This window comes from Scylla paramamosain, chromosome 25, assembly GCF_035594125.1.
Source record: "Scylla paramamosain isolate STU-SP2022 chromosome 25, ASM3559412v1, whole genome shotgun sequence".
NCBI lineage: Eukaryota > Metazoa > Arthropoda > Malacostraca > Decapoda > Portunidae > Scylla > Scylla paramamosain.
Window position 1 is genome coordinate 18,780,893 of NC_087175.1, and position 12,500 is coordinate 18,793,392.

General features: G+C 41.9%; 2 protein-coding genes across 2 annotated transcripts in view; one reads left to right on the forward strand and one right to left on the reverse strand.

Moving 5' to 3' along the window:
* LOC135113279 (uncharacterized) overlaps positions 1-10,080 on the forward strand; it is a 10,889-nt gene extending 809 nt beyond the window's left edge. Inside the window, exons 2-3 of the mRNA XM_064028490.1 lie at positions 15-686; positions 7,364-10,080. Coding sequence (XP_063884560.1) covers positions 15-686; positions 7,364-7,714 — 1,023 coding nt within the window. The 3' untranslated portion in view covers positions 7,715-10,080. The remainder of the gene's footprint in view (positions 1-14; positions 687-7,363) is intronic.
* LOC135113282 (cuticle protein 7-like) overlaps positions 1-12,500 on the reverse strand; it is a 36,988-nt gene that overhangs the window by 19,881 nt on the left and 4,607 nt on the right. The window lies entirely within an intron of this gene.

A 12,500-nucleotide genomic window follows, 5' to 3' on the forward strand; every position in this document is an offset into this window, starting at 1 on the left:
GTGCGTGTCTTCAGATTACGGTGCTGGCGGCGGTGGTGGCGGGGTGCTTGGGCCGCCCTGACGACATAATCATCCACTCCGGCCCGTCCTTCAGCGCCCCGATCCACTCCGCCCCTCCACCCGCCACCAGGAGATCCCACGCATCCTCCACCACTATCTCCCCGACCTACAGCCGCCCAACCATCCGCCTGGACACCGCGCCGAGGCCGCAGCCGACCATTCATCAGGAGGTTGACATCACAGTGTACGAGGAACCGAGAGAAACATATCTAGTCCCTACCACTGCTAGGCCGCCGCTCCCTCGTCCTCACCCGACCCTTCCTCCCGTTCCTCGCCCTGTCTACGCCTCTCCACCACCACCACCACCACCACCACCACCACCTCCTCCTCCTCCTCCTCCTCCTCCTCCTCCTCAGCCTGTCTATGCCTCCCCACCTCCTCAGCCTGTCTATGCCTCCCCACCTCTTCATCCACCCCCTTCTCCTCCCCCTCATGCTCCTCTTCCCCCACTGGTAAGGCGCAGAAGGCCAAGACTCAGACGTATACGCCCAGTTCGACTTCCAAGACCACATTCTCCTCTGCCTTTACCGCCTCACCTTCCTCCCCAGCCGTCTCATCCGCCGCCGCCTCAGCATCTCCCCCCCATCCACCCTGAGCCGTACCTGCCCCCCGTGGACGACTACCAGGTGAGGGTGTGGCTGTAGTGTGATGGGTGGTGGTGTGGATGTGGCGATGGTGGTAGTGGGGGTCTTAATACTGATAGCTGTGATTGTGATGGTATTCATGATGTTGTGGTTACTGGTAATGATTTTGTTGTTGTTATAGTGGTGGTGGTGGTGGTGGTGGTGGTGGTGGTGGTGGTGGTGGTGGTGGTGGTGGTGGTGGTGGTGGTGGTAGTAGTAGTAGTAGTAGTAGTAGTAGTAGTAGTAGTAGTAGTAATAGTAGTAGTTGTTGTTGTTGTTATAGTAGTAGTAGTAGTAGTAGTAGTAGTAGTAGTAGTAGTAGTAGTAGTAGTTGTTGTTGTTGTTATTGTTGTTGTTGTTGTTGTTGCTACTGCTGCTGCTACTACTACTACTACTACTACTACTACTACTACTACTACTACTACTACTACTACTACTACTACTACTGCTGCTGCTGCTGCTGCTGCTGCTCCTACTACTACTACTACTACTACTACTACTACTACTACTACTACTGTTGCTGCTGCTGCTGCTGCTGCTGCTGCTACTACTACTACTGCTACTTCACTACTTCTGCTATAGCAGCAATATAAACTACAACAACAACGACGACAACAACAACAAGAACAACAACAACAACAACAACTGCTACTACTACTACTACAACTACTACTATTACTACTACTAAAACTACTACTAATACTACCACTACTGCTACTACTACTACTACTACTACTACTACTACTACTACTACTACTACTACTACTACTACTGCTGCTGCTGCTGTTGCTGCCACCACTATCATTATTACCATTATCACCATTACTGATGATGATGACGATAATGAGAATGAGATTGACGATAATGATGAATATGCTATGACATTATCATCTTCATGCAACAACAACAACAATAAAAATAACGACAACAACGACAATAACAGCAACAACAACAACAACAACAACAACAACAACAACAACAACAACAACAACAATGATAACGCTCAACATTTATACACTGACCAGAAGAATCATTCGACGTTACTCAGGTAAAATATTTCTGCCACATTAATCCAAAAGTTTATTCAGCAAAACAGTCATGACATTTCTATCTACTACTTAAAAAACCTAAAATCTACGTCCATTCTTGCTGAGCTTCTTCTCTATGCGGCTCTATCTACTTATGTTTATCTATTACTCTGCATTTTTACTGCTATCTTAGTTTGTTTTTACTAAATGTAATCTCCATTTTGTTAATTCTAAGCTCCTTTTTTATTCACACTATTTATTTATCTATATATTTTCTAGTCTAACCTAACTTAACCTAATTTAACTTAATCCATGACTACCATTGTCTGATCTGTATGTCAACATCCTGCAAGTTTCCAACAGTAGTCATTTCAATCACCAGTCATTTCAATTACTATTCCAGCCCCGACAAGATCAAGACCTCTCTTGCTAAGAATCTTCTACCAATTACTATGTTCCCTTCACTTTCGCTTCCTCGAGATAAAAACACGCTTACCATATCATTAAACCATTTGTATTCTTGATCAAAATTTTACGTAAGATGCGATAAAGTTAATGACTGAAAAGAGAGAGAGAGAGAGAGAGAGAGAGAGAGAGAGAGAGAGAGAGAGAGAGAGAGAGAGAGGAGAGAGAGAGAGAGAGAGAGAGAGAGAGAGAGGAGATTATTGAAGGATGGAAAAAAGAAAGGGGAGGTAGACAGAGATGAGGGAGGAGGAAGGAATGGAAAGGTGAAATAAGGAGAGGTTAACATATATTACATCTCTCTCTCTCTCTCTCTCTCTCTCTCTCTCTCTCTCTCTCTCTCTCTCTCTCTCTCTCTCTCTCTCTCTCTCTCTCTCTCTCTCGTACATGTGAAGTTATATAGGTAACCCTAGAATATCAATGCTGTCATTATTTACCCACATTTTACACCTCACTCTAATATCTTTAATAATGAAGGTATTTTTCTCACCATTGCACTCAGGTGTACAGTAATCCTTCCTGTTTTATTGACACAGGATACAATGAACAGTTGGCCCAAGAAGTGATGTCACAGTCCTTTCAATTCCATATCTATAAATGAAAGGCAATTTATTATATGGACCAATGAAAAAATATATATTAAAAGTTCTACAGAGACTTAAAAGAATTGAAAATGTGATGGGTGAGGCTACGAGTAGTTATATGATTCCGACTTTTTTTGGTTGATGCATCTTATTCAGGATTGTGTCACTTCTTTTGAGTAGATATACAAGTAGCTGAGGTAATTACACCAAGGACTGTTTCTATACGTGTGAAGAACGTTAGCCAAGAGGTACAAAAAACAGGCCATTCAATTTCCTTTCCCCGAACAATTGAACAGAGGAGGTTTCAGACTAGGTTGACTAATTTGCTTCCAGAAGTGTTTTAAAGATCAACGCAAACTGACAGACGATAGAATGAGAGAGACACACAACCAGACAGACAGGACAACAGTGCAGTTTTTATTGATACTGAGATCAGTAGCGTGGATTGAGAGAGGTAGAATACGAAACAGAGAGACAAGCAAACAGGGGAGGTTTAATTGAATCTAAAGGAACCATTGCTATCGGACTCGTATCCTTAAATGCTTCGGTGTTTTACCTGAGTAACATTTAGTCCTAGTGGAAATTTTCAATATTTTAGATACTTTACATGACAATTTTGCATTATTTATAGGAGAAAATATCATGAGAACTATTAATTATCTTTGTAATCTTTGAATTTTTTTATTTATTTATTTTTTTAGAGATTTCAATGCGTTTAAGAATATGAGCCTTAATACCGCTGTTATTAATAGCATTTCTACCTCAAAAAATTATCGTACAATTTATCTTAAGCACTGGTGAGGACAGACATGCAGTGAGAGAAGCTGAACCACAGACACTTCAAACAGGAGTGCTTTTATTGACAATTGTAAAGTCTACCCTGAGTTGCAGCACTCATATATAGAAAACACGAGTAATTTTTTACCCGACTCATTACTTTTTCCTCCAGTGTGTGAGACATGGACGCAAGACACAGGTTATAAGGTTGTGGAATATAAGAAAGATTATGGCTGGTGGAGGAAAAAATGACTGGTTGTAAATGAATAAAAAAAGAAAAGGATGTAAAGGAAGAAAGAATCGTTGTAAATGAATTCTCACTCAGATTACTACTACTACTACTACTACTACTACTACTACTACTACTACCACTACTACTACAACCAGAAACAAAGACACAATAAAAACAGGGACTACTTCTACTACCACCACCACCATCACCACTACCACTACTAGACACTAACCCATCACTATCAATATCATCACTGCCATAGTCATCATAACGCCACTTTCTTCCCTAAAAACACACTCTCGTTTCCACACTTTCACTAACCTCCTTCCCGTGGACTCCTTCTCTCTTTGCTCTATTTTATTATTAGTTCCTTATTGCATTTATTCTTGTCTTACCACACACGTCATCTTCTCTCATATCGCTTGCTACCAGATATGCTGTTCTTTCTTTTTCTACCTTCCTGTGTTTCTCTTCTTTTTTTTTCTCCACACATTGTTGACTCACTCTCTTTTCTACTCTATTTTGTCATTAGTTCTTGATTACCCTCATTCTTTTCTCGACCGCATCTTGTTTTTCTTCGTATCACTTCGTTATCGCAGTCTAATATTTTTTTTTTCTTTCTTTGATTGTCTTTTTTCTCTCTCTTATTTTTTTTTAATTCTTTGCTTCGCTTTCTTGTATCCGTTTTCTCCCTTTCCTTCTTTGATTAGTTTTCTTCTGTCGCCATTTTTTCCTACTTATCTCTTCTCTATGTTTCTTAATTCTCTTTTTCTCCTTCTTGTATCTATTTTATTTTCCTTTCTCTCCTTAATGATTTCCTGTTATAGCTCTCATATTTATTTCTTCTGTACTTCATTAATTTTCTTCCCTCTTTTTTTTCTTCTACTATCACAGTTTCCTTTCTCACTTCTCTCCATTTCCCTTTTCTCTCTTCCTATCATATTATTTCACCATTCCTGTCTCTCTTTCTTTTTCCTCTCACTTGCACCTCTCCTTTTTCTTCACCTCTTCTCAAACTTAATCACCTTCAAATTCTCTCTATTTTTCTTATCTTCATTTCTCTTTTCCATCCATCTTCCTCTTCCTAGTCATTCTTTGTCATCTTCCCTTTCTCTCTTTTCTTTATTATGTTCATTTCCCTTTCCTCTTCTCTTTTCCTCTTCCTCCTCATAGCACACCTGGTTATATCTGTTCTCTCTTTTTTGTCTCTCTTTTTGTTTCGTATCTCGTGTCATGTAATTATCAGTTTGCTCCAGACACTTCCTCTCTTGTATGAAATTTTGTCTAATTGTCACCAGAATATTTATAATAATGGGTTATGATTTTTCTTGGTTTTGTCTGTAGTACATTCTCTCTCTCTCTCTCTCTCTCTCTCTCTCTCTCTCTCTCTCTCTCTCTCTCTCTCTCTCTCTCTCTCTCTCTCTCTCTCTCTCTCTCTCTCTCTCTCTCTCTCTCTCTCTCTCTCTCTCTCTCTCTCTCTCTCTTACAAAGCACCAAAAATAAGAGGACCATCATCTTTAAATCAGGTCATTTTCCCAACCCACACAAAGCATCAATATCAAATGAAACACAACACAACAATTATTCACATTCTTCAAATAAATCAGCTGCACTTTGATGAAATGACGAGAAAGGTTAAAGAAACACACACACACACACACACACACACACACACACACACAGTCCCTCATCTTTTCTTTCTCTCTTTTCACCATTTCGCATTTCTCTTTTCGTCAATCCTCCAATCATAATCTTTAATAATTCCCCGTCTCTCTTCTTTATTCTTCTCATTTCCCTTATTTTCATTTTTCTCTCCACCTCACGCTCCTTAAATAAATAACGAGGGAGGATACAGAAAACACATATATTGCTCCTTATCTTTCATTTCTCTCTTTCCCCAACTCCCCACTTCTCCCCTCTCTACCGTCTCATTCTTTTCTCCTTCAAACAAATTACCTGGAAGCGAAAAAATGAGAAAAGATGTACACTCGTAAACACACAAATCCTCATCTTTCCGTTCCTTCTTTCCTCAATTTCCCATTTCCTTCCTTATCTCTGTCTTTCTTCTTTTCCTCTCATTACCCTTATTCCCCTTTTTTTCTCCTCACGCTCTTCAAATAAATGAGTGACACTTTAACGAAATAACGAGAGGGGTTAAGGAAACACACGCACACATACTTGAGCGAGAGGAGTGAAAGTGACGAGGCAGCCCAGAGGTGATCATTACGTTAACGGGAACACCTGTTGACGCTGTAAGTTCTTAGCCACCCTTTTACTACTTAATGCCGCGTTCCTTCCCCAGACATCCAGACAAGATCTCTTCCCCCATTCTCTTCTCTCCCGCTCGACCCGGAAGACTAAATGAGCTGCAGTTTCCGGGAGTATTGGCAATTATGGTGTTTGATACTTAATGGTGTCTTGTAGTGTTATGTTGATAGTGTGTGTAAACTCGGCTTTAACTTACAGATTTCTAAACTGTGGAGGTAATTGTGGTGTTTTGATTGCCGATTATTGTGTTGTGTTTTTTGTCTGTATAAAAACGCCTGATACTCAAGGTCGCTCAGGGAAGTGTTGTGTTATACGAGATGTTTCTGATAAAAATGTTGTGTTAGGCAAATACTTTCACTTTTTTTTTTTTTTTTTTTATAGACTGCAGAACTTACATTTATTTTTTTTTATTCTCTTTAGTTTTCATTTCTTACCATCTTCTTTTTTCTTCTTTAAAAATCTTCATTCTTTTCCCTTTCTTTCATTCTCTTTGCCTATTTCTTTGTCCTTTCATTTTCGTTTGCTTTTTTTTTTCCTTTTGCCTTTCCCTCAATACTCCTTGCTTATTATTTTTTTCTCATTTACTTCTCCACTTTTCAGTCACCTTCCATCCATTCCATTCCATTTCTTTAGCAGTTAATTACTTCACATATTAATGCTTATTCAATTTACTTCACTTTTCAGTCACCTTCCCTTCATTTCCTATCGTCTATTCCTTCAGCAATTCATAAGTCCATGCATGTATTAATTTATCTTCGATGCCTTACTCAAATTCTCTCATCTCCCACACGCCGCGTGCTTCACTCTCCCTCTGTCTCTCACCCAGGAACAAATGGTTTACGAGTTTGGCTAGACGTGAAGAACTCTATCTTATTCACTCTCCTTACTAAGACAGGAGGGACCGTAACTCACTCTCTTATCTGATTGTTATTGAGGTGGGGACGAGCCAGGTTATAGCAGGAGAACTATATTTCTGTAACGTTTCAACAGTTGTCTTCCTCGGAGAGTACAGACAGCTGCCGAAACGTTAGAGAAGTAAAGTCTTCCAGGTATATCCTGTGTTTCATTACCACCACAGTACCACTCACTTGTCCAGATCTATACGCCTCTCTCTCTCTCTCTCTCTCTCTCCTCTCTCTCTCTCTCTCTCTCTCTCTCTCTCTCTCTCTCTCTCTCTCTCTCTCTCTCCCAACCACGTGCTTCCCTCTCTTCCCCTCAGGAACCAATGCCCTACGACGTGAAGAGCAGCAACTCACTCTAACACATCTAATCTCTCTCCTGCCACATTTTTCCCCAACCACGTGCTTCCCTCTCCCCTCTCTCCCCCAGGAACCAATGCCATACGGGTTCGGTTACGACGTGCGGGACGAGTACACAGGTGCTAACTACGGCCACCGGGAGTCCAGCGACGGCTATCTCACCGAGGGAGAGTACTACGTCCCGCTCCCAGACGGCCGGGTGCAGAAAGTGTCGTACTACGTGAACGGCGACTCAGGCTTCGTGGCCCAAGTGTCCTACGAGGGAGAGGCGGCCTACCCTGCCTACTACCAACCAGAGGAACCGTACCCTGCTTATCCCTTCACTACAGAGGCGCATCCCCTGCCATCACCAGCACCGCAGTACCATCCTCCCCCTCCTCATCATCCGCCTCCTCATCCTCCGCCTCTCTCTTATGCGTAGATGAGTGACCGCGCTGTCAGTCTTGCCAATACCCTGACCACTTACTGTCTCCTCCCTGTAGCGGCGCCGTGTCTCGTGATGGCGTGATAGTGTAGTCTCCCTGCCAGCGCCGCGAGCTCAAAGTTACTCGTACAGAAAATTATATGTACTAGGCATGCGTTGTGGCTTTCCCGTGACGAGTTTACTCGTATGTGGTGAGTAGACACAATAGGTACGTGTGACTCAAGGTTTAGCTATGTATCACATTAAGCCACATTAGAGCATCACATTTTGAGATTGAGCAAGAATTTTTTTTTCTTTTTTATATAGTGACATGGCTTAGAAATGTGATATTTAGCTAACACTTTTCCTCATATTTTCTTAATCATTCTTTTGATATCTCTTTGGGGACTGGCACCTTTAGCGGGCCTTTTTGTCAGCCTTTCGTTGCCCTAGGCCAGAGCTCCTCTTACACACAAAAACTGAGTGTTACAAATGTTTATTTAAAACAAGAGCTGCGACTCATGCTTAGTACGGAATATAGTAACTTTGCGCACTATGTGACTCTGTGCACGCGATCACGGCAAGCCTCCCAGCCCTCTAGTTCTAGTCATCCTAGGTAGGCCCTCGTCCACAAGTATACGCTCTTTGTAAGTCTTGCCTTGTAAACGTGACTCGAACCACGTCCACCAATCAGAGGTAGATTTTAGAAACTGTTAGTTAATCACGTGTGTGGGAGGGAAGGAAGGAGTGGATCGGTTAAAGAAGATCAGATTAGAAGGCTTGAAGGGGAGAGAATGAAATGGTTAATCTAAATGATAAGGTATACTGAAGGGAAATGATATGGTAGTCAACCCATAAACTAGCCAAAGACGCACTCGAAGAGGATAGAATAAGACACTTTACTCATTTAATCAAATTTAAAAATGTCCTTTGAACGGGAATAATGCGACAGTTAACCAGTAAACTGACCTAAAAATGCGTCCTTTAGAGAATGTAATGAGATGCTTTATCCCTTCAATTAACCCAAACATGTACTTTGAGTGAGAATAATACAATAGTTTGCCCGTAAAATAACTAAAGAAGCTCCTAGAGAAGAAATGGGACAGGAGTTATCGTTCTCTCCTATTAATATCAACGCGGCACACACATGCACGACTCGCTGGCCCTGTGGTAAAGTCCTTCACTATCCCATCACTGGCCTGGTTGAGGTTCGCGCGCCTGCCAAAACTGCTCAAGATATTCACTGAGCAAGAGAACGAGGCGTGTGGCGTATGAGAAGTCTCATCCAAGCACAGAGGAGCTTGAGACTCTCTCGGGAGGGCATAGTTGGCAATCACAAGTCCTCATTCTCACTAGTAAGATTCTCAAGAACGTGGTAAGTTACTGTCAAGTCATCACACAGCTGTCCAGTGCTTCCTCCCGCTAAGGCATCACCGTGTTAAGTCTCCCACTCATGCAAAACCCAACTAACTCACGTTAATATCTATGTGAAGCCGTCGATTCACCTTCTAGTACTTAACAACACTCATTACCTTTTCAGACCACTCAATTTCTTTCCCAGTGATCCATTCTATTCGGCCAGCCTCCCCAGTCCACTCAGTCTTAAGATCTAGCGGTTGGTTAGATTTAGTTCCCTCTCCAATTCCCATCCAAGTGCTTCCTTATCTTAGACACCATTCACCCCAGTCCCACTCAGCCTTCCCAGCTTACGCAATTGGTGTACTAGCTCTTCATTCCTCTCACTTCCTCATCCCACTCAGCCTGACCCATCCAGTCAATCCTATTCAAGTGTTACACCTCTCAAAACGCCCCATTCTTCTCAGCACCCTAGTTATTCATCTACCATTATAACTATTTCACTATTTTTTCATCAGTAACAGGTGGATGAAAGTTGAAAATATCCCTAGCACTGAGTTATGAATAATTACAATGTGTTCTATGCACTTTCTCTTCTCTTCCTTCCATTCCTCTTGGACACCCAGACCAGTTATCTAACCTAGTCACTTCTTCTATAACTATTTCTACTCTTTTTTTAATTAATAAGAGGTGACTAAAGCCTGAAAAATGTCCATAGCACTGAAATACGAGTCATTACAGTATTTCATTCTCTCTTTCTCTCTTTCTTTCCTCTTACACACCCAGACCAGTTACCTAACACTCTCAGCTCCGGTCCCTACAGTTGCTCCCCCTAACTGTGTGTTGCTCCAGTCTCGCGTCACGTTATTGTTACTGTTGCTGCTCCGTTGTGTTGCTGTTCCAAAGGTTGTCTCGTCTCCCGCTTGCCACTTCACTGCTCCGCGTTCCTTCTGTTGATACCGTGACCCAGTGTTGTGTTGTTTTGTGTTGTTTACTTTTGTGTTTCTTAATAAAGTGAAGGAAATATTTGTCTGTGTTTTTTTTATTTATTTATTTATTTATTTATTTTGCTTTTTATTATCTGAATTATTGGTGTATAGTGTTTTATTTGTGTTTTATATACTTTTTATTTTATTTTCCTGGGTTCATATCGTACCTCTCTCTCTCTCTCTCTCCTCTCTCCCTCTCTCTCTCTCTCTCTCTCTCTCTCTCTCTCTCTCTCTCTCTCTCTCTCTCTCTCCACTAAATACTCATTGATAGCTTGAGAATCTCCTGTCAGCCTCACGTCTTTCTCTTATTTTTACCGTAACTTATCTTCTCTCTCATCTTCCCCCATCATCTCTCCCTCTCTCTCTCTTTCAATACCACATTAATAACTATGATCTCTTCGTATCATCTCTCTGTTGCTTCCGATTATCTTCCCTCTCTCCTTTCTTACCTCTTATATTTTTCCTTCTCATCTCCTCTTTTATTGCAGTTTCTCTCATTCTATTTCCTTTGTTTCTCTTCTGCTTCCCCCATCATCCTTTCCTCCATCCTTTCGCAACAGTAAAGAAAAGGTAAGTTATGGTATTCTCTTTACCTTATCTCTCATTTATTGTGAATTTTCTCCTTCTCTTCTCTCTTCTCTCCTTCCTTCCTCTCTTCCCTCATTCCATTTCCATCTGTCTCTGTTCCCTCTTTCTTTCAAAACATAAACAACTTCCCACAAGAACATGACCCCCTCCTCCTCCCTCCTCCTCCTCCCTCCTCCTCCCCCTCCTCCTCCTCCTCCTTCCTCCCACTCCTGTCTCCCTACCTACATGCAGTCTCTCTCTCTCTCTCTCTCTCTCTCTCTCTCTCTCTCTCTCTCTCTCTCTCTCTCTCTCTCTCTCTCTCTCTCTCTCTCTCTCTCTCTCTCTCCAACCACCATCCACTCTTCCGTATTTCCCTTCACTCACTCCCTCTTTCTTTCCTCCTCTCCTCTCCACTCCCTCCTCTTTCTTTTTTCCACATCTTCCCTCCACTCCATCTCCAATCTTTCCCTTTCTTCTTCTTCTTCTTCTTCTTCTTCTTCTTCTTCTTCTTCTTCTTCTTCTTCTTCGAGAGAGAGAGAGAGAGAGAGAGAGAGAGAGAGAGAGAGAGAGAGAGAGAGAGAGAGAGATTTGTGGAATGTCATAATAACGAAAATGATGATGATGATGATGATGATGATGATGATGATGATGATGAAAGGAGTCAGACATAAGGAGATGTGTGAGCAGAGAGAAAAACAATGTGGTAATGGAGATGTATAGAGCAGTAAGTTTAGAATGGGTTACGATAATGGTGAGGATTAGAAAAAAAAAGTTTGAGAGTAAGCAATAAGAGTTAATGTAGAAGTTAGTAACGTGTACACGAGTATATGTAATTTCCTGTACGAGCCCACTAACTTTTCTCTCTCCCTCTCTTTCCCATAAAAAAAAAAAAACTAAGGACAACAAAACGTGAAAAAAAAAACATTAAAAGTACAGATCTCTTAAGAGAAACACTCCAAAACCCAGAAATTACAACAAAAAGTCTCACAAGAACAAGGGAAGCTGCAGGAAGCCACCAGGACTACACGTGAAGAGGGAGGGAAGAAATGAAAGGAGACGGTAAAGGGAAGGAGGAGGAAAGTAGAAGATAGAGGTACGGAAAAAGAAAGAGATGAGAGGTTAGAAAGGAGGGAAGGAGGGAGGAAGGGAGGGAGGGAAAGAAGAGGATGGAGAGAAGGGAAAGAGGGAGAGGAGAGAGTAAAGAGAGGAACGGAGGGAGAAGAGAGACTGGAGAGAAGGGAAAGAGGGAGAGGAGAGGGAACAGGGAGAGAGGGAGGGAGGGGAGAGGGTGGAATGGGAAGGGAAAGAGGGAGAGGAGAGGAGGGTAGAGGTAGGGAGGGAGGGAGTAATGGCCTCAGAGCGCCACACCCACTTCCTGAATCATTGAGTCACTCACAGGAGGAAGTCTTGCAATCTCTCTCTCTCTCTCTCTCTCTCTCTCTCTCTCTCTCTCTCTCTCTCTCTCTCTCTCTCTCTCTCTCTCTCTCTCTCTCTCTCTCATCTCTCTCCTATAAAGACGAAATAGATAGGTATATAGATAGGATGAGAGAGAGAGAGAGAGAGAGAGAGACTGAGGGGGAGACGGACTTATTGAAGAAAACGAAGCATAGTGAATTCCTGTACAACTCTTATATTCCTGACACTCTCCGCCATCGTCGACTCAAACAGCATGAAGTCTATAGATAATAAGAATAATATGACAGTAAGTATTGAATTAAGAAAGACAGGTAAAGGAGGAAGGCAGACCATAAACTATACGTGGAATTTAGTGGAATGAAGTCTATAGAGGGTAAGAATATTATAAAGGGAAGCACCGAGTTAAGAAAGATAGATGAGGAAGGAAGGTAGAACATAAACTAATGGATGCAATGAACGAGAAGATAAGGTATAAT